This window comes from Platichthys flesus, chromosome 23 (genome assembly GCF_949316205.1).
Source record: "Platichthys flesus chromosome 23, fPlaFle2.1, whole genome shotgun sequence".
Taxonomy (NCBI): domain Eukaryota; kingdom Metazoa; phylum Chordata; class Actinopteri; order Pleuronectiformes; family Pleuronectidae; genus Platichthys; species Platichthys flesus.
Window position 1 is genome coordinate 7,272,441 of NC_084967.1, and position 23,808 is coordinate 7,296,248.

General features: G+C 43.3%; 1 protein-coding gene across 2 annotated transcripts in view; it reads left to right on the forward strand.

Moving 5' to 3' along the window:
* The window catches only part of tafa5a (TAFA chemokine like family member 5a), a 144,943-nt gene that overhangs the window by 83,941 nt on the left and 37,194 nt on the right, over window positions 1-23,808 (forward strand). For both annotated transcript variants that reach the window (XM_062382340.1, XM_062382341.1), the window contains exon 2: window positions 8,282-8,431. In XM_062382340.1, the coding sequence (XP_062238324.1) occupies window positions 8,282-8,431 (150 nt within the window). The remainder of the gene's footprint in view (window positions 1-8,281; window positions 8,432-23,808) is intronic.

Below are 23,808 nucleotides of genomic sequence, written 5' to 3' on the forward strand. Positions count from 1 at the left end.
GCATCTCGGGTGGATTGTCTGGCATTGTGTTCACACGATTCATATTTATATTTATAAAGTCAGTAGAGATTTTAAAATCCTTTAGTGTGCTGTAGGCACAAGACTCCTGCCTTGTTAGCTCTGTACTAAGCAGAAGGAAGCATCCTTCATAAGATTACCTGTCGGAGTGTCGGGGCATTACACCATTCACATTTGAGTGTGTGTACTGTCTTGCGGTTATATTTTTTCTGCTATATTTGTGCTTGCATGTGTTTGTGTTCTAGTGTGTATCAGTGTTTCTGTGTGCCTGCTGCTTGCCCAAGCATTTCTGTAAAGAAAGGAAAATCAAATCACTGTTCAGAGTGGCTCCACAGCAAGCGAGGGGCTCAGACAAGCTTGTTTCACCCAAAATAGATCAGCCAGACCACAGTTCTCTCTCCCTGGTCGTGATGAGAGAGTGCTCCCGAGGAGAATTGTCTCCAGAACTTTCTCTTCTGACTCATGGAGGAGTACGGGGGGTATTAATAATTTCAAGGCCAGCTGTATGATGAGTTTTCGGTCACTCTATCAGTGTTAAGGCAAAAAATGGATATCTACTGAGAGTCGAGGCGAACTAAGAGAGGTCAGTTCTTTCTACTGCTCTTTGAGAAAGCTGGAAAAAATAATTGGTTTAATTTTGGGTTTTCCAGGTTAGGTATCACATTGTAGTGTTCTTGAACTCAAAATTAGAAGATTGGCAGTCATTGGTAGCAGACAATTAGCTTAGCTTAAAAACTGTAGAAGACCGCCCCTCTACAACCTCTAAATTGCAATAACTAACAATGAACAAGTATTTCTTAAATGTTTTTTTTCCCACAGACTGAGACTATCTATTTTGTGCAGCTAAGCTAAGCAGCTACTATTTTGTCATCAAACCATTCTTAGCTTATCTTAATAACATGAAACTGGGATGACTCCAAACTCGACTCTGTTGCTAGATTACCAAAGCCACCTTTCTTTCCCTTTATCAAATCACTGAGCTACCTTCTGAATTATACAGCAGGATGTTGCAAGAAACATTTGACCCCACTGCCGCCCATTTAGATCATGAAACCCACATGCGAATACATGGCACTGAAATGGAACATGAAGGGTCCAGACACCTTATAAATTGAAGTCCGAGTAAATGGCCACCTCCATTGTTTCTGTACCTCTTTCTCCTCCGGCTCTGGTGCATGTCGTTTCAGAGATTACTTTTGGCCCTACATCATCTGACGGCTCTTTTCCCTAAAGCTGTAATTTGGTCCGGTCCGCTCTCCCTCCTATTGCACCTCATGGTGTTCAGTTGGCTTGTCCAGCCTCTGATTAGGCTTGTTAAAAGGATTCATTTAAAACCTAGCCCGCCGGGCCTCAGGGTAGAGGGATGACATCAAGGGTCTACTAATGCAACGTTTGGATCCAAAATGGGATTTCAGACTTGTAGTCTTGGCGCCAGACTCCTCTCTCGTGTGGAACAGCTGTAGCGTGCTGGAGTGATATAGCATTTTAGTCTGGCGATGTCTAACATGTAGGTACACACATACACACTCGGTCCTCTCCAGCAGAGCAGATGTGATGCTGCTCTCCAGCTACATCAAGCTGCTGCGTAGTGTTTCTGGGTTCAGTGGAGAATATAGAGTAAGAAATGTTCTTTTGTTAGAAAGGCATTAGCCGCTGCACACATTGTTTGGATGTGGACAAAAGTGCATGTTTGTGTTGTAGATCACATTGTCTCACTGACTCAGAGGACATTGCATTGACTTACATTCATTTCCTGCAGACTCTAGCCTTAAACCTAACTACTATGAGCTTAACCCTAACCTTTCCCTAACCTTAAAACACGTCTTCACCTTCAAATCTAACGTCTAAAATAATGACGACTTGCTTTTGGACACCATAAGGAATACAAATTGTCATAATCTGACTTTGTCAACAGATTTAGGTCCCCACAACAGAATTAGAACCTACACAAACTCACACGCAGGCACACAAAAGTCACCAAGGGTCCCCCGAGACGCCGTGACAACACTGTTTGCTTAACACACAAATCAATATGTTATATTTCAGCACTTAAGGCTTCTAACCTTACACAGCATATTTTTAGCCCCTGCTAGCGAGATCGCAGTGCTCTGAGGATTCCAAAGTCAGTCCCTCGAATAGCTCAAACCACAGCGGTCCAGCTGAGTGCAAGAAGCACACTGATATGAACAGCGTCCACATTTTTGCAGTTATATCCATCAACTCTCACTCAACTGATAAACAGCAATTTGCCACATCCCTACTTCTCAGTGTCAGTGTAGCCAAACTGGATTGGGTTTCTCCTCAACAGGGCAACTTTTTCTTTAACAGGGCTGGTTAAGCTTTAATTTTGGCAGGTTGTCATGAAATGTGCAACTTTTTGTGCCATTAGTGGGATTTATCTCTACCAAAAGTTAGGCTAGATTCATTGGTACCCCATTGCTGCAATTTGTGTCAAAATGTGGAGTACTTTCTGTGGATGCCATTGTCTCCACTGTTGAACGCCCATAAACCTAAGTAGAACGAGTGCTCCTTGTCACTTGTTTTCTATCGTATCAAAGTAAATAATAGATTAACTAAATATCTGCTGATAAATAAGCTTTATCTAATTTTCCAAAATGAAAATGACTACACACTAAAAGGATGGAGCTCAACTTGTAGCCTATGAAACCGTAGTTCTGTCACTAATCTTATCAAATAGTAAATCCTTAGAATTTATGCTCAAGATAATAATCCTCATAGATTCATAGCTTTTGCTCTGTGTCAAAGTTATCCAGGTGATAGCTTTCGATGCGCTGCTGACAGGAAATGGTTGCATTATGCCTGCGTTTTGCTGAAACGTGACGGATACAATAAGCTAAAGTTAAGGACCATCTATAAAGTGATTTTAATAAACAGTGTTATAAATCTCATTACGTGTAGGAAATATCAGAAGAAACCAATTTAATATGAAGTGAAGCTGCATAGTTGAGTCTGATAAGAATCTGAATACAAATATTTTGTTGAAATTAACTGATAGAGATGAAGATAGTAGTTTTGTGTTACACCCCTGTTCATTATATAATGTAATGGCTAGTAATTGCATCGCAGTATCAACTGAAAGTGATCAAATTGTGAAATACATTTTATGTACTGCCGAGGGTCTTCGAGATGTGGTCTTGAATTACCATTAACCAACATTTCTATGCATTTCATTTTGGATGGGAGCCCTCATCCTACATCCTTTACTGTATATTCAGAACTAATTGAAAACTTATTCCATGGAATAGCACGTCCGTATCTTGAGTAAATTTAATGGAAGACTGAATTTTTGTGTCAGATTTAGAAGGACACTTAGGCGGAAAAAAGGCGATTTCTTGTGCAGCACAGTATGCATTCCCAGTTTGATACCAGCAAGCTGCTGCTTTTCAAAGGACAAGAAAACACAAGCATAAACACATCTTATATTTTATACATTTCTAAGCTTGCGAATCAGCAGATTGAGTCTCTAGGAAGCAGGTTTCAGATGTTTTTTCATCTCTTGAGCAGCAAAAACAAGAACCCGTTTTAAAAAATAATGAAAAGAGCCTCTTGAAATGCTCTCAGACATCTGGGCAAGATATGAGGCGAAAGAAGTGGGTAAAATGTCATGTTTCCCTTTGCTGTAGCTGCACTGGACATTTGTCAAATGGTCGTGTATGCCAGAGCGGCTGTAATGTGCTAAGGAGCGGAGAGGAGAAATAATAAAGAAAAGGTGCACGTCAATAACATTACATTGTATTAAGCCACACACTCGGCCACATAAATCCATCTTCTGCCAAGTCAGAGGTTTCATTTCACTCTAGGGTGCCCACACATACATTTTAATCAGCCATTTGGCCGACCAAGCTGACAACTGCTCGACAACAGAAGCTGATAAGGGGGATGATAAATCATAGCACGACTGCTACAATCTTTGGGTTAGTTTCTGAGAGCACCTGCCAGTTTCAGATTTTTCCCACTATTCATGAGTCGATTCCAGGAAACAAGATTAGTGTTTCCTCTCTTCGCCGTCCAATTTCTTCACGGGATGACTGTGATGAGGCCGGGCTGCGTCTTGCATCTTTCCATGTGTACAAATTGTTAATGAAAAAAACACTATGCACAAGTGCAGAGGGGGTTTGCTGGCCCCTGAAAAAGTGCCCTGTCGGAGCCGTGTAATCCCGATACTCTCTAACCTTCACTGCAGATCCCTCCGGGGCAGTGAAAGAGGAATATGTTTTGTTTTAGAGCAGAAGAAATGAAATCAACTCACTTTATTGGAGGAGTGACACCAGCTTGTCGTCAAGTTATTTCACACAATATCTGGCGAGACTGCAGACAGCCCGAACGCTTGCAGCTGAAACCGAGTTGTTCAAACCGAATTCTCTTTTGCGATTCTCTACAGACTGATGTCTACATCGTCTCATATAATTTATAGTACATCAAAAATTAGACATAGGTAGTTATCTAAATGTACTGTGCTCTTTCTATGTCTATTCACAAAATTCCCGGCTGGTGAATATAAAGACAAGACAGATGAATTCCTCTGTGTTATGCTAATGAAATCGGGGACATCGGGTCCATCTTCAGGAGACCTTCATGGTCCCCTGAGGATGGCCTGACACCTTTTTCACTTCTCCATTGAAATAGCTCAACGTTTTCTGGACATTAGTCCCTAAACTTCTAATATTCCTAGTATGTAGAGGGAGAACGTTGATTACTTTGATGATCCTTTGACTTTTCTTCTAAAATTATTTTAGGGATTAGCATTAGCATGGGATTAGCATTTGTTCTTATATATTAGTGTTCCCCTCAGGATACATTTGAATAACTCTCACAGTCTCTCAACATTTTCTTGCACTTTCAAAATTGACTCGTTCAATATATATGTTATACGCCTTGGCTGTGCACTCTGTTTCGTGCTACTCAGCTAACATTAGTATGCTAACACACTTAATTAAGATGCTGTACATGGTAAACATTATGCCCCCGAAGCATCAGCATTTTAGCATTGATATTATAAACATGTTAGCATGCTCAAATTAGCATTTAGCTCCGAGCACATCGATCCTTAAGCCGCACAGGGATGAAGACGTTGAGTGTTTTGGAATATTCATGACTTGGACCAAAATCAGGATTTTTGCTCAAGCACAAACTCCACATCATATGTTTGTGGCTTAAAATTAAAACTGGACGTATATATAAATTAAACCCCATTTAAATATTGTTCAACTTGAATCTGGCTATATGGATTTACTCAACCAGTCCGTACCACTTTGAAGATAGTCATTAATAGCATAGATATAATCCATGATAAGCTAATTGGTCCTTAATGACCATGGATTCTCTCTGCTCTAACATAAGAAGAATTGGAACACAATATTTCTATACAATCCTTAATATTGACCTATATACACTATGCCAGTAAATCCTGTGCAACTGAGCCCAACTGATGTATTTATACACCAGGTTTAAAATTAGAGGATTCTTTATCACCTCCATGAAGTCAGTGTTGCAGTATAGAAGACAATATACGATGCAAGAAAACAACATGAAAACAATTCTGTTTTCCCAGCAGCTACAGCTGTGACAGTAAAAACAAGGCGGCTGTTTGATGAAATGCCGGCAATTAATGAGCACCGTCGACTCGCGGACCGCGACGTCAAATCAGGCACCGTCTTTGAGCTAGTCGACTTCACACATGCTACCTCGGCGCCACAACCATCCGCGCGATTACCGCAGACATCCAAACAGTCGTTTCAGCTTCACGCGGTGGAGGAGCTCCAAAGGAGAAGGAACTGACAAAGGGAGGAAGCAGGAGGCAGGCGCGAAGAGTGGAAGATCTGCAGAGATGGTGGGTGGGTGGGTGGGCGGGGGGGTAGGGCGCAGGAAGTAAACACACACACGCACACACACACAGGGGCTTACATGACAAGTCATTATCCGGCATCACCTGCAGAAGACAGAGGAGATGGAGGTAGTAAAGTGGGAAGGCATGGAGGAGAGAAAAGAGGAAAGTGGAAATAAAGGAAAAGTGGTGGTGATTGTGTCTCGATCTCTCAAAATACACAGAGGGGATTTCACTGGGATGCAGTTTTGAGGACAGTCTTCCAGGGATGAAGGACAAGTTGGATTTAGTTGGATCTATTAGCAGAAATTGAAATATGATATTCACAATTATGTTTTCATTAGGGTGTAATAACCTGAAACTAAGAATCATTGTTTTCTCATTACGTTAGAATGATCCCTTCATTATATAGGGAGTGAATCCTCCTCCACAGAATCAGCCATGTTTCTAGAGTAAACCTCAATGGGCAAACCGAACACTGACTCTAGAGAGGGACTACTTCATGTGCCTTTCAGTTCGCACATTGACCTTCAAGTCATCTTGTGGCAAACATCTTCATAATAGATTTGTGTTTATTGATACACTCAAACTGTGTATTGTTTATGTGAAGCAATAGATTACAGTAGGGGAAGATAAATCACAAACAACTTTTACCACCACGCACTATTATAAGAAAAAATGTATGTCGTATTCTATTAATCCTTTTTTGTAGATAAACTGAAGACGTACTGCGTGATTCTTTTTGGGATTACAAAATGTATCCTACATCTAAAGCCTAATAAACCATTTAAAAACCAATTTGATAATCTGAAAATTGATAATGAGCTAATTTTCTTGGCTCATTAATAGTTGACATTTTAGATATGCATGGTTTTCACAGGCCAGCTGTTTTGTGGTCGGTGTTCTAATGATATGCGTGCATCTTTTACTTAAGTGTGTGTGTGCGTGTGTGTGTGTGTGTGTGTGTCGCGATAAGTCAGTGGGTGGGACAGTAGAATAAAGAAGAATAATGTTATTGTTGCCAAAGTCTACTTGTTTACTGACTGACAATTTCCAGCTGCAGAATGAGTCACACAGCAAATAACACTGACAAAACATAGGAGCATCACAGGAAGTTTAAGATATGTGAATATATTTTGTGCATCATTTAAAACATGGGTGTTTTTAATAAGGTTGCAGAGAGGGAAGCATTTTGACATGAAAGACCTGAACTTGTGTAAAACATTAAAAACATTGTGCTGTCATTGGTCAAGGGTAGATTAATATTCTTTCAATGTAAAGAACCATTTATAGGTATGAAGACAAAGAGGTGGCATTAAAATAGCGACATTACTGTACATGAGCATTTTCTCCATTATCTCCAGTATTGCCGCGGCCACCACAGGTCCCAGTGTGTGGATGTGTCCTGATAGATCCCCATTACCCCAGGTGTGACCCCTCGCTGCTCAGTTCATTAAGCCAGCCACCCGAGTGTCCGGGACTCAAGTCCAGATTTAATCACAACTTCCATCCTCTTGCCAATCACAATTAGATCCTGATAAGCCTCTCATTGATGGCCCCCGAGGGCCCCCGCACAGAGACAAAGGTTAATTTGCAAGCAGCAAGGGCCCCCGCTACAGGGCAAAAGGTCACCCTATCGAATACATGGAGGATGTGTGTGTGTAAGACGGGTAGGCTTGGCAGCAATTACAAAGTTCATCAGTATTCATGCGTTTCATTCGTGGCTAATGGGTACATTACCTTCAAAGAGGTGGGCTGATAGGATGTGGCCCCTTAATAGGAATTAGCTTGTGGGCAGTCTTTAGGCAGCTGCAATGTAAAGTTATTCTGTCACCATTGTCTTTAAGAGTCCCTCCTCACCTGCAGGCCCGTCTCCTGAGCAGCTGCACTGGAGATGTTCAGGGTTTAAATCCAGGGCATTGAAGCAACAATATTTCACTTTCTCGAGAACAAAGAAAAACATATTCTATAAAATATCAGTTGAATTCATAACGAGTAAAACACACCTTTATTTTACTCAGTACCCTAAGTGGATTTTACCTGGACTATATTTAAGGGTATTTGCTCCATCGAGTGTCATTCTAGTACGATTATAATCATCCCTGAAATATCAAAATCGGACTGTTACACTGAGAACATGCATTTTCCTTTTCATAGAAAGTCTTGCTGTGGATAATCACATGCTCAAACACCCTATGCATTTGTGTCAGGCTCTGCAGGGAGACAAGGCTTTCAACACGGAGATTTTACTGCTGTGTTCTGCCAACTGACCTACAAAGGATTTAAAAAAAGAAAAAAGAAACGAACCACACTGCTTACGCACTACAAATGTAACAGAAGAGACAGACTAGTTTATTTTGCCCTGTTTATGATTTCATCTCGCTGACCTCGGTTCCTGTGGTGCAATGTCATTTCCAGGCCAGCTGGCAGCCGGGACATGTGAGATCGTGACGCTGGACAGGGACAGCAGCCAACCACGGCGGACCATCGCCAGGCAGACGGCCCGCTGCGCCTGTAAGAAGGGCCAGATCGCCGGAACTACAAGAGCCCGGCCCGCCTGCGTGGACGGTAAGGGACATCCTGGCTTATGGCGCCTTTACTCCATCATGAGCATGTTTTTCTGAAGGCATTTCACATTGAACCATGTTGCTATTGACGCATGTGATGAAAAGTTAAGTGAATTGTTCCATTGCCCAACGCCAGATCACGTCATCACTCTGAGGGCTGTGAGGGTTTGGCTGTTTTTAGGTGGACGGCCCTGCAAAGTGCCACACAGGGCAGTTTTTTGAAACGTTCATAAATACAAACCAATTTACTTCATTTTTTAAAATGGCTTAAGTCCCCAACTAACAGATGGCCTTATATTTCATGGAAAAGTGACATTATTTGGCAAGTTCAATGGCAATACATTGGAAAACCATTTGCAAAGTTAGAAATTAATCTAGTTTTCTCTAATGTAAAATGTAAATAGGATAAATAAGCCAGCCCCCGCACACTTTCAGTAGTTAATTATAACACTTTAAATAACTGAAATTAAATTTGTATTAAGTAGGAGGAAATTAGTGAAATGTAGCTACTATGCAAATTTACTTTAAGTGTATTTTTGTTGCCAACTTCCTCACAAAAATCAGTTTTCCGGTAAACAATCTAAATACTGTCATAGTCCTGTGAAACCTTTCCATTTGCTAAATGTCTGGTTGCTTATCACTTCTCAGATATGGGCTTTAAAAGTATTTGATGGTGTAAAACCATTAAAGGAAAATAATCTTTTGAAAAAACATTATTATCTGAGAGACAGTGGGGAATAACGTGTTGCCATGACATTTTTGCCTACATCCACTGTATGTAATGGGAAGGAGTTTCTTTCTCTTGAGCCTTTGGAATGTTTCCAATGTCACCATCCTACCAATGTGAAGGCTCTGAGGATGTTCGGAAATCTGAACGTTCAGATGCGACTGAATGGTCGTGTGGAATTCTTCATCGTGAGCCCACCGCCTCACAGGGGGCCGTCACCGAGTCTCTCTCACTTGATGTGACCTCTAGCTTTGTGTGGGAGTGGGAGGTCGTGTTCACATGAGTTGTCAGTGAACAGCTGGCTGGTTTTACAGGTATGTGTGAGTGGACAGAGGGTTAACACCATTTGTTGACATGATACTCTCAGTATTCATTGTCCTCCTTTAACCAAACTGCGTCACACTGAGACTTGTGTGCTCTTGTCTAAATCCTGCAGAGACAAATCTGATCTTGTAGACGCACCAGTCAGGTTGCTGTCCCCACTCATGCCTCTCTTCCCGGTGAATATATCGCCCAGATATTGCATAAAACCACAGTATTCAGATATTATCAGGAGGCATTTGTCACCGCGGGGGGGTTTGCGGAGCACCGTGCCATTTTGTTCAGGCTGGATACTCCTCGCTTTTCTGAAGAGAGCTTACAGGCTTATCAGCTGGATTTTACAGACCTGCGCAGGTGGATGGCAGTCGTAGAAGGTTGCCGCTAACAATCATCCACTGAGAGGAAAAAAAAAGAATCCCTGAGAATTAGATTCATGCACATACTGTTGATATGTCATCGGGGACATTGTGATACAGCGGAACAGAAACTATGAAAAGTGATGCTGTCACGGGCTGAAGGCGAGGGAGGGCTCTTTTTTTGGGCGTGGAGCACATTTCAAATGCATAAGCAATTTAAAGTGGTTGACACATTGTATTAAAATATGTGAGTGCAAGTTGGATACTGATGGACGACGTAAGAGCTCCTTACATTCACAGGTTGTCAGAGTTGTACATTTTGGTCCTATAGGGGGTTGAGGAGTCTATTGCCAAACAATAGATTGAATGCTATTTTCATTTTCATTTAAAATACTCTAAAGGTTTTAGTGCAAGCAACTAGCATGATGGGTTTGCATGCCTGCAATCATTCTCAGTGCCAAAATTAACATTTAAGAAATTAAATGGATGTGTGTGTGTGTGTGTGTGCGTGTGTATGTGTTTAAAAAAAACTCATGTGTGTGTGGGTGGAGATTGTTTTAATTTTGAGAGTTTAATATATCCACAATTACATGCACACGAACAAATGCATATCTGTGTGTGCATATTTTCGATGTCATATTGTAATTTACTGTTTCGTTTCCATATTGTCACACACACACACACACACACACACACACACTCCTTTTATTGCAGTTTATATTACAAAATCCCACAGCTTGATATTATTGCAATGCAAATCTGAATATGAGATGCAATGTGTTGTTCTTGTTTATTCAGAGAGAGAGGGCGAGACAGTGAGAAAGAGAGAGAGAGGTGACATAAAAGACCCCAAACGCCACAAATGGGTTTTCAATCACTTTTAATCTACTTGAGTCCTTGAGGTCTGCTCTCTGTTGTAATATGCCTCTTGCCTTGGCTGACACAACCCGTGTCCTTCATGCCTCAGTCTCTGTTCACATCGGTCATCCCGTGCATGCAGGATAATCCATAGCTCCATCAACGCTCTCACCCGGCCTCCAGGGCGGCGTGCGGTAATGAAAACCGAGCGGGCCGCCGTGGCGCCGCTGATCCAGCCGGGCCGCCCCTTTGTCTTCCCGACTTCCGGTGTCTCTCTGTGCATTTCGCTGTTTTGAGGAGGTTGAAAACGGGAGATAAGCCGGCGTCGTGATAAGCCTGCCGCGGCCGCACTGTTTGACGCGCGAGTCCATGAAGAGACTGGCTCGGAAGAGAGAAAAGTACATTTTTAAAAGGATGACACCCTGGCAGCGTGAAAGGATCTCTGACCCGTTCATTTTCTCCATCACTTATTTGTTCCTCTCTACTGCTGCTCTTTGCCTTTCCTCCCTTCTGTCGATCTCTCTCTCTTTCACATGCACACTGTCTCTCTCACTCTCTCTCGCTCTCATGTCTTTGATGGCCCGACCCATTTGAGGGCCGTATCGCAGCCCAGTATCGCATAAGTACACCCTCTCCCATCTGCAATTTCATGCTCTCGAGCCTTTTTACCTCTGTGCCTTGATGACTTTTAAGAGCGCCGGTATTGATTCTTATTAGGAGGGTGAGAGAGCGAGAGATTAGAGGGAAGGAGAGAGTTGCCTCCCCTCGCCCCGGCAGCAGGGAGGAGTGAGGGAGCCGCAGACAGAGCTGGGCCGAGCTCCAGAGACTTAGAGGAGCTTTCTGAGGGCGACTGTGGTTGCGGTGGCAGCTCGCCGGGGGTTGTCGCCGCCCGAGGTGAATGTGTTTGTGTTTGGTCTTTTCTTTTTTTCCGCCCGGAGGCTGGTATTGATGAAAGCCCCGCAGGTGACCAGTTTGCCGAGGCCGAGGCCCACAGGTGATACTTTGATGGCTGGAGAAATCGGTGTGGATTCTTGTTTGTGTGTGGAAGAGGGGAAGAATGATGCAGGAACCCACGGTGGTGGAATGCACACTGACTTAGATCAAATATATATAATATGTATTTGAAAGGTAAACTGTACTTTTTACTCCTTTACCTTTATTTGGTAACATTATTTACTCATGACTCTTTAGTGTAAGATAAATGAAGTGCTTTTAAATTATGATACAAGGTTCAGTACACGTAATCTCCTTATTAACTCCTGAGATCCCACGAGAGCTATGGGAATTAAACTGGGAAGTTTTGTCCTGTAAAACCAAATCAATAACCTGAATGATTGCCTCTAGGTTATTTACTAGGACCCATAAATATATCAATAAAATATCAATTACAGTCTATTTAAAATGTTATTGTCCTTATCTGATCAATATACCCTATTTCATTTACAATGCAGATTGAAGTATTTTCTAAAACAGCTCAGTTTTTCCTAATTCTTCTGCAGCAACTCGTCTCCTTCTTCTCTTTGTTTCGAGCTACAGATACAACAACTGCACGATTTCAAGGTTTTTCCAAACAATTCATTTAAAAGTAAAAACCGATGGAAAGACAGAGGAGACTAAGAGTGGGGAAATAACAATTAAGTACGTTACTGTAAAAGTTATTCACACACTGCATCACTATCAAATCAATGTATATTCTACTTCTAATTAGTTGAAACTACTCACATTATCCTATTGAGAGCAAATATGACAACTACTTATCAGCTACAACAGCAAAACTCTCTTCTATATATAATGTATCATGTGAGTTTTTAGAAACTTTGGCTGTTGATTCTTTAGTCTTGAAATCGCTGCCTCAGTTATGACAGTCTTGTAGTATGTGTAAAACTACACAACGGAAGCACATGTCTTTTACTTTTACAACTTTTACCGTCAGTACTTTTACGCTTTTGAACAGAGCACTTTTATTTGTAATGTCACATTTTTTTCTCATATCTATAAAGCTGTTTTGCAATCGACCAAAAATGACTCCCCTCCCACTGGACTGCACATCCCATGGGTAGATTGCATATGAGGAATAGTTTCAGTGAATCAGTCGGCGATGGAGACACCAGTGAGCATCAGAGTCAGTCTCTGGGCGATTAAACCATACCAGAGCCTCCAATCACACGGCATCAGCCCACTGGTTTGATTGGGTCCATGGAGGGAAGGAAGAAAGGAGGGGGCCGTGGTCTGCTGGGGAAACAAGTCATGTCAGCTCCAGTTGCCAGTTAGCGAGTTAGCCCCTACCGCACCAGTGTCCAGGGGGAGCGAGACTGGGGAAGCTGGTGCGGTGGTGAATCCGTAATGCGGCTCCATCTCTCTATTCTTCTGTTTCACACACACACACACACACACACACACATGCAGACCGAACACTGATGACCGGGAGCTGTGGCCTTATCCAAACGAGCGGGGGAGGAGAGGGCAGGCGGACGGGGGACGCAGCCGGAGGTGGGATGCTTCTCGTCGGGGGGGGGGGACTGGTTTGGAAGATGCAGCCTCCGAACTGGAGTGAGACCTAAATCACGCTGCACTCTCCCTGTCCAATTTTACATCCCATCTTTTTCTTATTCACATTGATGATTGTGACAAAATACCTTTTGTTTCCCCATCCTAGTAATCTCCAATTTCTAATTCAGTATTGTTTGGGTAATGGTGGATTTTTCAGCCGAGGTGTGATTGCCTTCCTTGCTTTCAAATGCACGATCCCGTTCCTTATAATCTCAGTTATTCACATGAATGACGGCTTCGCTGTGAAATCATTGTGTTTTTTTTCAGTTTAGCAACTCAGTGTTTTTCTGAGCTTCCTGTGTTTTTTTGGGGGGGAAATGCTTTTTGCCAAGTTACCTCTTTTGGAAACGACTGCTGCTATTTGGTAGAAGAGGAAATGAAAACAACAGGAGAAAAAGAGGTGTATCCAAAAAAATAAATTCACATAATTTCAGGGGACAGCTCCAGGAACTACACAGTGCCAGAACCCCCCCGGCCTGTCCGATGGCCATGTCTGGCCCATGTACCTGAAACACAAGTACATCACGAAGACAACAGAATTCAAAAGTCTTCCTGAATTTCGAACGTTATAGTTTGTGCGCTGATGATGGAACACAGCGACGACAATTGTGATGGTACAGGTTAAAAATAAAAAAAAAAAGGCTCTGGGAGGAAGAAGTCTGTTTTATATTCCCTCTGTGAGTTAGCTCTGCTAACACAGAGCGGCAGTGAGACGGAGAAAGGTCCACTCGAGCTTCCAGGCAGTGATAAAGATTTAACTGTTTCTTCTAGGTTGTTAGTTTAGGAGCATCGTTTGAAACCCTCAATTTGTTTAACTTTTACAATCATCAGCTGCTTTAGTAAGAACCAGGTTTCTGGCCATTTGCAGTGGCGGACACTTTATTTTGAAAAGGTAGAATTTAGGATTACGCAATTTTCAGACAGTTTTTGGTGGAAAGCAGCATGGATTTCATTTTGACATTAGTGTACATTGTAAATCGTTTGTCTACCTTCACCATTCAAGAGCTAAACATGTCGAGTGTGAGTTAGAAAGAGCAACTTTCCCCGTCGTCGTGTGTCAGAACTTGAACACTGTTGAGGCAGCTTGCTCCAACTGTCAAGCCATCGCTTTCAAAGGGTGCGATAGGGAACGAGAACCCAAACTCCCAAATGAGGAGCCTCTGTCTCTTTTCTCTCATCCGCTCTCCCCCTCCTTTCTTTTTCTTTTTGCTTTTCTTGGGCACTGTGAAGTTTTGGAAAATATTAATGCGGTGCTCACCCTCCAAAAGCGGCTGGTATCAAAACAGTTTCTTTGTGGGTTTACACGCGCAGGGAAACCGAGCGCGGGTTTGTTGCTCTGCACTGTGACAAGAGGAATCACAACACAAAGAATGCTTGTATTTTCCCTGCAGGGGAAAACGAAACTGACGAGCGGCGTGCATTAGCATAAAAATAATGCAAAGTGTCATGCTCTGGCTGTGGCAGAGTTACAGGAAGTTTTCCTTCCATTAACCTTGCATTATGTTGCTCTTTTTGGCCTCCTCCCTGCTGGATTCCTCAATGAGGAAAAATCCATTTTCACGGACACAGGGGTTGCGTTGAATTTGAAATTCCCTTTGCACATATATACAGTATCAACACAGACTAAGGTTATGTCATCTTTCTAACTGCAGCTAAAGAGTCACATTGTTGTATGGGGAAAAAGCATCCATTTCCTTTTTTCCCCAAATGATGGATGTTAACGTGGCCAGAGATGACTTAGTTATTGTGTGTGTGTGTGTGCAGGAGTAATCCCATATGCATACATTGACTGTAAATATTTAATATCCCGGATCATATAGCTCATACGGATGCCATAGTGCATTCAGGCGAGCCCTGATGCTCTCCCTTAATGAAGCTGCATTATCCACAAGTGCCTGCTGCCCAGAGTCCATTGCACAGCGCGTTCATAAATCCACAGGCAGGAGGTGATGAAGTGGACCCAGGTGTTCCAGGGTTCTGAGAAGTTGATAACGTCAGAGGTTATTGATGGGCCATTGTCGTGCAACTTGCTCCCTGTGTTTTATTATAATTAATCCGGGGTCGGGTGAGAATGAGGCCACTAAAGTTCCCCGGGAGAAGTGCTCGATAAGCACATATACGGACACAATGAAAAGCAGACACGTTGAAAAGGCTACCTGCGCTCGACTGAAGTGTCCGGCTGTTGTGAGCCTTCTCGCTCTGCCGCGGGAAGTTCATTTTTGCTCAGGAGGCCTAAATAGAAAGCTTTTTATTTGTGTAATTCCGTGCTGGTTCAATGCCAAATCGTTCAGCTGGAGATCGACTCCGCGCTAAGTGTTCCAGAAGAGGGCCGCCCGCTCGTCGGAATAACTCCAACGCGCCGCATCTGGCTTTCAAATGAGCCGTCAGACCCTCGTGTTGAAGTATCGCACGGGCTCTTGGCGGAGCGGGATTGTTAGCGAGGCCGGCGCACCAATCACTTGGTGTAAGCTCCACAAGTCATCCCCACCATCCTCGCCCCCCCCTTATAAATCTTCAAGAGCTTCATACTGTATGTGTCAGCCCAGCCGTCACTCACTCCCCGTCTTTCACATCCTCCGGGAGTGTGGACACAGGGTGCGGGGGTGTGTGTGTGTGTGTGGGGGGGGGGGGGTGTAAGTGCTCATATAGATTGAGACATTACGTATACAGTATGCACTTACACATAAAAGCACGCAGTTGAATTAAATCATAAACACAGCAGCTTCTTCCCCCTTTTTCCTTATTTTCTCAAGTGTTTTTACAGCTTTGTTTTTCTCCACACCCTGGCTGGTGGATGTGGACGCCCGTCCTTTACGTTTCCCATGAGCCTTTGCACGGACGACGGCCCCCCCCCCCCCCCCCCCCCTCTCTCCACCTCACTGGTCTTGCTGTAAGATAGAACCTGCTCCCGCCGGGGAATGCACATCCGAGGGGCCGTGTCTGTTTCCGCGGCTACAAGCTCCAAACAATTAATGAATAATTACTGCTCACTGCTAATTACTGCCTCGGGGCCGGTGCAGCAAATCACAGCAGGACGAGGGCACCGCGTCCGTCTGCGATTGGTTACGTCCTTTCTCTTTTTCTCCCTGGTGACCGGGCGTCTTGTCTGTTAACCCGAACACTGTGACGTGTGTTTTTTCTTCGACTTTCAAATGAGTCTGGGTTTCTTTAGGTGTGACTCATCCCATGTGACGCTGTGGCTGTTTGTTGCTAACGACATAGTACATCATAGTTTTCTAACAGCAATGGATTTATGAATAAAAAATAAACATAACCAGCTGGAGAAGGGAATGTACATAAATGAATATTTATAACAAGTATTGACTTTGAATGGTATAATGACATATAGAAATAAAAAAATGAAAATACATTCATGAGTACAAAAATAACTTAATGACATAGTACATCTTATGTTTGTCCAGCGAAGGATTTATGAATAAAAATGAAGCTAAACAGCAAAAAAAGGATGAAATTATAAACATTGAATTTGGTTTAACATTAGTAACAAGTATTGACTTTCATATATATAGAGAAATACAGCTTTAAAATGCATTATATTGATTTGTAAAAACTTTACTGATGAATGGTGTTTTTACTACTCATTCACTATGTCATTCATGACTATGCCTAAAACCAATTTGAATAGTTATCACTCTCAATATCCGGGTGTTCATGATAACGACAAAAAGATAGCAAAATATAACTAGACACATGTTTCATATTTCTTCATTTTCTTCTTTTCCCGGCTTTTGAGGCCTAATTAACCAACAGCCTCTGCTCTTAATACACATCTTCTTCAGTTACGTCTTGACACTGCGCGCTGTACAGTATGTATCTCTATTGTGTGACATCAACCGACAACAAACACACATCCCATTATATCGGGGGGGGGGGCGGAGCATATTACTTCAACAGCATAAGAAATCCAATCATTCACAGTGGTTTAATACTGCAATATAACAGTGAAAACAATTAACATGCAGAATCACTTAACACATACAGCAGTGATACGTGTTGGCTGACGAGCCTGTTTACCGGATTATTAAGTGTCTGTAAATATTCAGTCCAATCTGTGGCCCTTCATTAATTATGCTCACTGCCATTTAAATGTGACTTGTTGTTTTTCCCTGTGACAAGTGACAGGTCTGAATGAAGCTGCAGCACATTGAGTGGTCAAAGTGTTTTTTTTTCTGTAAAAAACTTATTTTAACGTAAAGTAAGGTATTGCTGAGTTAAAATATTTTGTATGTAGTAGTACTATAGCTACTACCCCCACTACCACGAACACTACTAGTAATAATCGTCATCATCGTCATAACCAATCTCTTAAATGAATGGTTAATTTACAGCACAAACATGAAAGATATACAAAAACAATACACCTTTTTTCCAATTGATGTGTATGATGTGTTTTCATACTCTCACGTGTCTAAAATATTGTGGTAATCCAGTACGCTGCATTTTTCTGATCATGTCCTTGAAATCACCTCCTCGAGGAAAAAAAAGGAAATCGTGTGTTTGAGACGTCCTCGAAAAATCCACAATCCCTCAGCAGCAGCACCCCCCCCCCCACCCCCCCGACAAACACCAAGACGGGATATGTAAAACAACTGCTTGTTCGGCAGTGATTCCCCGTATTTGTCTAAATGTCAGCCTGTGCGGTGAACTTGGCGAAACCTGTCGGGGGGGGGGCGAAGCAGGCTTTTCGTTGCCGCTGCTTGATGGACGCTCGGATGAGGTGGGCCAATCATCTCTGGAGTGCCCGTGCCATTTGGTTGCGGCTGTCATCGGAGGGGGAGCGGGGGAGGCAGAGAAGAGTAGAAAGAGTGCGCTCGCTCACTACTCACTCACTCACTCACTCACTCTCTCCCTCTCTCCGCTGCGACCCAACACACACGAGTCCTTCTGGCACTGGGAGAGGAGGCGCTTTCCTTTTTAACCCCCATTACTCACAAGGTGCTGATTCCATATGATGGGTGTCAGGGCCCTGCAGTGTACATCTCCTCCACTGCCCGGCACCCACTTATCTTCCTTTCATCGCTTCCTTGTGATTAAACTTCTCTCCCTCTTTTGGTAAGAGCCCAAGGGAATGGTCAGTGCCCCAGTTTTTTGTTGGATGGATGGAGGGAGGGACTAGATGGGTGAATAGATGTATAGATGGAAAGAGGGAGAGATGGGTGGATGGATAGATGATGAAGGGAGGAATGAATGATTGAAGAAGGAATAAAGGAAGGAAGGAAGGGACGGATGGAGGGATGGATAGTGTTAGGGCTATGGCTGGATGAAGGGATGGGCGGATGGATGCAGAAGGAAGGGATGGATACATGTATGGATTGAAAGTTGAGGAGATAGAGGGAGGAATGGATGGCTGATGGATAGGTTTAGGGATAATGAAAGGATGAGTGGATGTGAAGAGGGAACCGAGGTGGAGATCTGCAACATTTTTCGCTTTTGCTATGTACGGCTGAGCAATAAAACAACATTCATAATTTATGCAACATCATTTGAATCAATAATGTATCAAAAGTCAAATATGTGTTAGTACAATCCTTAATACATTGTGTGAGAGCAGTGAGGAAGTATAGCCCATCATTAATTGACCTCAGAGTTTTAAAATGTTTTGCTGTTCATCAAGTGTTTGTCATTCTCTGACCATAAAGTTTAAAGTTTAAAACCTAAACGTTCACTTTGAAACAATGATTTGACATTTATCATTAGAACTGTTAATATTGACTCGTGTTGTAAATAGCGTGATATGATTTTTGACCACATCTTTTAGCCCCTACTCCAGCATCAAAACACAAAGCAACCCAGCAGCACAGTGAAACCAAATACCCTGCCGCCTTCCGAGCTGTTGAGCTCATGCCGGCAATTTTCCCGGCACGTTTTAATGGCGGACGTAGGCGAGGCTACAACACGTTGATTTTCCCGTCTCTTGAAATCGGGCGGACAGCGAGTACGTGGCCCTCGCGCCATCGGGAAGTGGCGTGCGTCTGCCGCCGCGCTAGCGAGTAATTTGGTGCACGGTGGATCTAAGTGTACCACGGCTGTGATGATCTTCCTCATTAAGGCGGCGGAGGAACAGCTGCACGAGCACACAGGGCAACTAAAGAAGGGAGGCACTCTATTGTGACTGCAATGATAAAATGCATAATTAGGTAGTCGATGTTGTGTTCCATCTCTCTCTCTCTCTCTCTCTCTCTCCTCTACCCCTCGCTCTGTCTTGCGCTGATAGGTGCAACTCCGTGTTTCCTCTCCATTTTCAGAAATGATGTTGTTCATTAACGCGATGCAATCTCGGGCAGGGCCGTCTCTCTTCCCCCGCCGCCGCCGCCGCGTTTTGTCTTTGGTAATTTACCTTTATTGGCTGGCTTAGCAATTTCATCGGAACACGGCTTCATTTAATAATGTATGCGTCTCGCGGTCGTGCGCTGTTCCAGGCCCCACCTGTAATTGCAGTGCAGCTGGGTGAACTTGGCTGGGTGGATGCAACAGATGAACGTGGGGACCGTGGGCGGAGGCGCCAGGGGAATGATGGAGAGAGAATGGAACCAGGAGAGGGAATGGTTCTTAAAAAATCATGCTTAGTTGTTGATCTGAACGTTTTCGGCATTACATCACAATTAAATGTATATATTTGAGTTATTGAACTCTTAGAATGTGTAGAACGTATTTATTTTTTGCCAGAAATTCCTCGATACCTCACTTGAATAGTGAATGCATGAATACAGGATGTATATCTGATGCAGATTTGGTACCAAGCTATTTGCTCACTCGGAGTGAATTTAGCAGTTGTATGAACTGGAGGCACAGACTGAAAAAAGACTCCATTGTGTTTGTTAATCAGTGCTGGTGCTCACATCCAGATAATCACCGAGATAGCGTAGCTGTGTCAAAAGCCTAAAACACGTCCCTACTGGCAACTTGAAACCTGATTCTTCATCTTGTTTGTTCAATTCTCAGAATGAAACCAAAGGATGACCATGATTTCCATTTGATTTTATTCTAAGATAGAAACTATTCCTTGCTCAGGACCAGCAGCTCCTTTGAGTCTCTGCTGGTTGTCTGACTCTGTCTTTGTGTTGGTGTCTTGATATTAGAAGAATAAGACATTAGAATATAGTGATAATAAATAAGGGGGAGCCTTTGAAGCGGGACAGTCTAGCTGCATTGCTCTGACGTAATCAGTCTTCAAATGCAGCCTCAGATTTGAGACACAGCTTGTGTTGCGTTGGGACAAAGTAATCCTATCTGTTTTCTAAGATAGAATTAGGTAAATAAACACATTTCCCAAACTGCTTAACTATTTCTGTAACACAGGTTTCTGCACCGTGTCTCTCATTCTGTGCTGGCGACACACGCTACTGTGTCCTTATTTGTGCTGTGTTTGTCTGCATGTGTGCGCGTGTGTATGGGCTGTCCTTAAACACAACTGCAGTCACCCTCCGCTCTCATCTAATTGTTCTGCAAAGCCCCGCGAGCAGGACTGTGGTCACAGTTGTCTTTGTCCTTGGGTTGGAGCACAACTGGCTCACCTTGCCAGTAATAAAATAAGAAAAAAAAAAAGCCAGGCCTTCTGTTAAGTGCGCAACGACAAAAAACTGTGTGTGTGTGTGTGTGTGTGTGTGTGAGAGAGAGAGAGAGTGTGTCCCTCAGAAGGAGGACAGACATCATTATCCCCACCCTTCACACCATCCTGTCCAGGGGAACCTTTTAATCTGCCTGTGAGGAAAAAATAGAATAAAATCAGATGAAGTGAAATAGAGCCCCCCCCCCCGCTCGCCGTGCATCATCCTCTGCTGTCGCGCGGGGGCAATTTTATAAGAGCCAGTTAGGGGACATCACATGGCCAAAATAATATTAGTATGGTGGTGACAGGCATGTGAAGGCAAGATGAATCTGGGATAAAAATAAAGGCAAATGAATACAAATAGTGTCTCCTTCACCTAGAGGGGGGAATAAATCATATGTGGACTAATGTGGTGTGTTCCCTCTCCCTCCCTCTCTCTCTCTCTGAGGCTTTTTTCTGCTATCACACAGACACTCTCCCGCTCTCTCTCTCTTTCCCTTTTCCGTTGCTTTTCACTCTCCGACTCACTCCATCTGATTAGGTAAGCTACAGCGTCCCTCTGTATTCATAATCCGCCCCGAGAGGTGAGGTGGAAAGCAGAGGGATTTGCTTCGTGTAGGTGTCAGGGCGACTTCTAGATTTTGAAATCTCCGTTACATAAGATGTCTGTGCCCGGTGTGACCTGTCTGCTCGTTTTGGTGTGTGTGTGTGTGTACCTTTGTGTTTACTCGTGTGGCTGACTTGGCCATGAACACACCATACAGACAAACCTCTCCGATCAACCGTGCCCACTGCTCTGTGCACACGCTCCTTTGAAACTCAAAATAATGGAAAAAGACGACCATGTTGACTGACTGCATGTTGTCCTGTGGCTCTCGCAGCTTGTACCTTTGGGGCTGTTGCGATAACACAATTTGCTGCGCTTGTGTAATTACCGTTCTCCGCCCCTTGTAGAATAGTATTTACAACCCAACTTTGCGCCACAGGTTAGCGTGCTGGCATATGGAGGCTGGCTTGACGGTCCCCTTTAGGCACTACTAATCCACGCAGTAATCCACAGGATTCCCCATGTCCATCTGCATGCGTTTGATTAATTCCATTAATTCCATAAACTCCACTCCGTTGTCCATCTTGCTGTTGGTTTGAATAGCATGCAAACATGGAGCTGAGCCCAACACGTGCCAACTGCAGAGCAAACAGACTGGACCATGACAGGTAGTGGAGACAAGACTATTACTATGAAGAAGATGTGGAAGGATGTGATATGGGTCGGAGGATTTATATTTTGGTTTAGATCCGGGAGTGGATCCAGGAATTTGTATCAATTTCTTCAACTTTGTGAGATTTTATAAATATCTCCCAAAGTTGAAGTTTTTTATAGTTTCCTCAAGAAACAATTCAAGGATCTTGACTCTCTACTTTCTTTCTTTTATTGTAAAAGATTATACCCAGATTTCTGCAGCAGTGAGAGAATATTTCTGTCAGGTTTTAACGTCTATTTGCATTTTCAAGCATTTAAAAAAACGTTAATCCGTCTGCTCGCAGTCGAAGCGTCTAACTATTTATCCATTGTCTGAGTCGCTGGAGCCAATCCCAGCTGACTTTGTTTGACAAGTGGGGTACGCCCTTGACAGGTCGCCAGCGTTTTGCACGACCAACATACACAGACAAACAAACAACCATTCACCAATGGACAATTTAGAGTCCCCAATTAACCTAACCCTGATCTGCATGTCTTTGGACTGTGGGAGGAAGCCAGAGTACTCAGAGAAAACCCACATATACACATGGAGCATATGCAAAGAAAGGCCCCAGGCCGAACTGGGATAAGAACCTTCTTACCATGAGGCAAACCATTGCACCACCGAGTCAGAGCAAAAGTCTGAATCTTAAATGCACATTTAGCCCTTTTGTGATGCACAAAATTTACCATTTCAGGTCCTGTGTTGGAATCCGCTGTAGCTGCAATCGTCCCGTATGTCACTTACATGGGTCAACGCACCAAAGTCCTGGAAATATAATTGTAGACAACCCTCATACATAGAGGAGGCGACCATGATGGATAAACCATTGCCTGTGCAAGTATACTCTGGAAGTTTTGATCATATCAAGGTTTCAGATTGAGGAGACAAACTTTGGCAGCATTTCTTCACCGCTCACATAAAACTGCTACAGCTGCCACTTTTTCACCCTTCCCTGAAAAATGGATAAATGTGAGTTAATGGGACCGGGCAAGAGTGATTTGACGGTGCACAGGGCAAGTCGCGATTGAGGGATGGAGGAGAAGGAGGTAAAGCCTCACATCGGGTGATTGTGTGTTGCATGTACGCACCGCAGGCAAAGCAGACCTTGCTCTCCGCAGTTTGAGTCTAAACTGAGGCCAGAGGTTTGGTCCCGAGGGGAACAACACTCTGTACGAACACTTAGTGTGGATATAGCACTTTGAAAGACCACAACTGTTGAAATGTGTTGTGCACAAAAATGTGTTTTTTGTGAAATACTTAGATTGGACCTATCACTGTTGAGAAAATATTTTTGTTTGTTCATATTGCAAGCCGAATTCTATGTCTGTGGATTTGTCATAGCCTGTTTCAGTTTAATTTATGGACAAAGACCAGAGTTTTGTGTCCTTAGTTCTCTAAGGCCAATGCAATGCATATGTTTTAAAATTCAATTCACCCAAGAGAACTGATATGTCATCTTTTTTTCTTTAATTGAAGCCATTCTGAAATATGATTTTTGAAATCCATTGTGGGTGTTAGAAAAAAAAAAAATTCTGCAGGAGAGCAGAGCAGTCATCCAAAAATGGCGGGCCCCAGGACACAGCCGAGTCCTGCTGCTTTTAATTCTAGCCCTTCTATCAGGGATTGTTTTTACACCTGGGATGTCAGGTGAATGCAATTAGCCATCACACGCCAGACAACCAGCAGCGCTCCGAGTCCTCGAGGCCACGACTGAAAACCGTAATTGCCACAAAGTGATAAGATTCCCTTTGA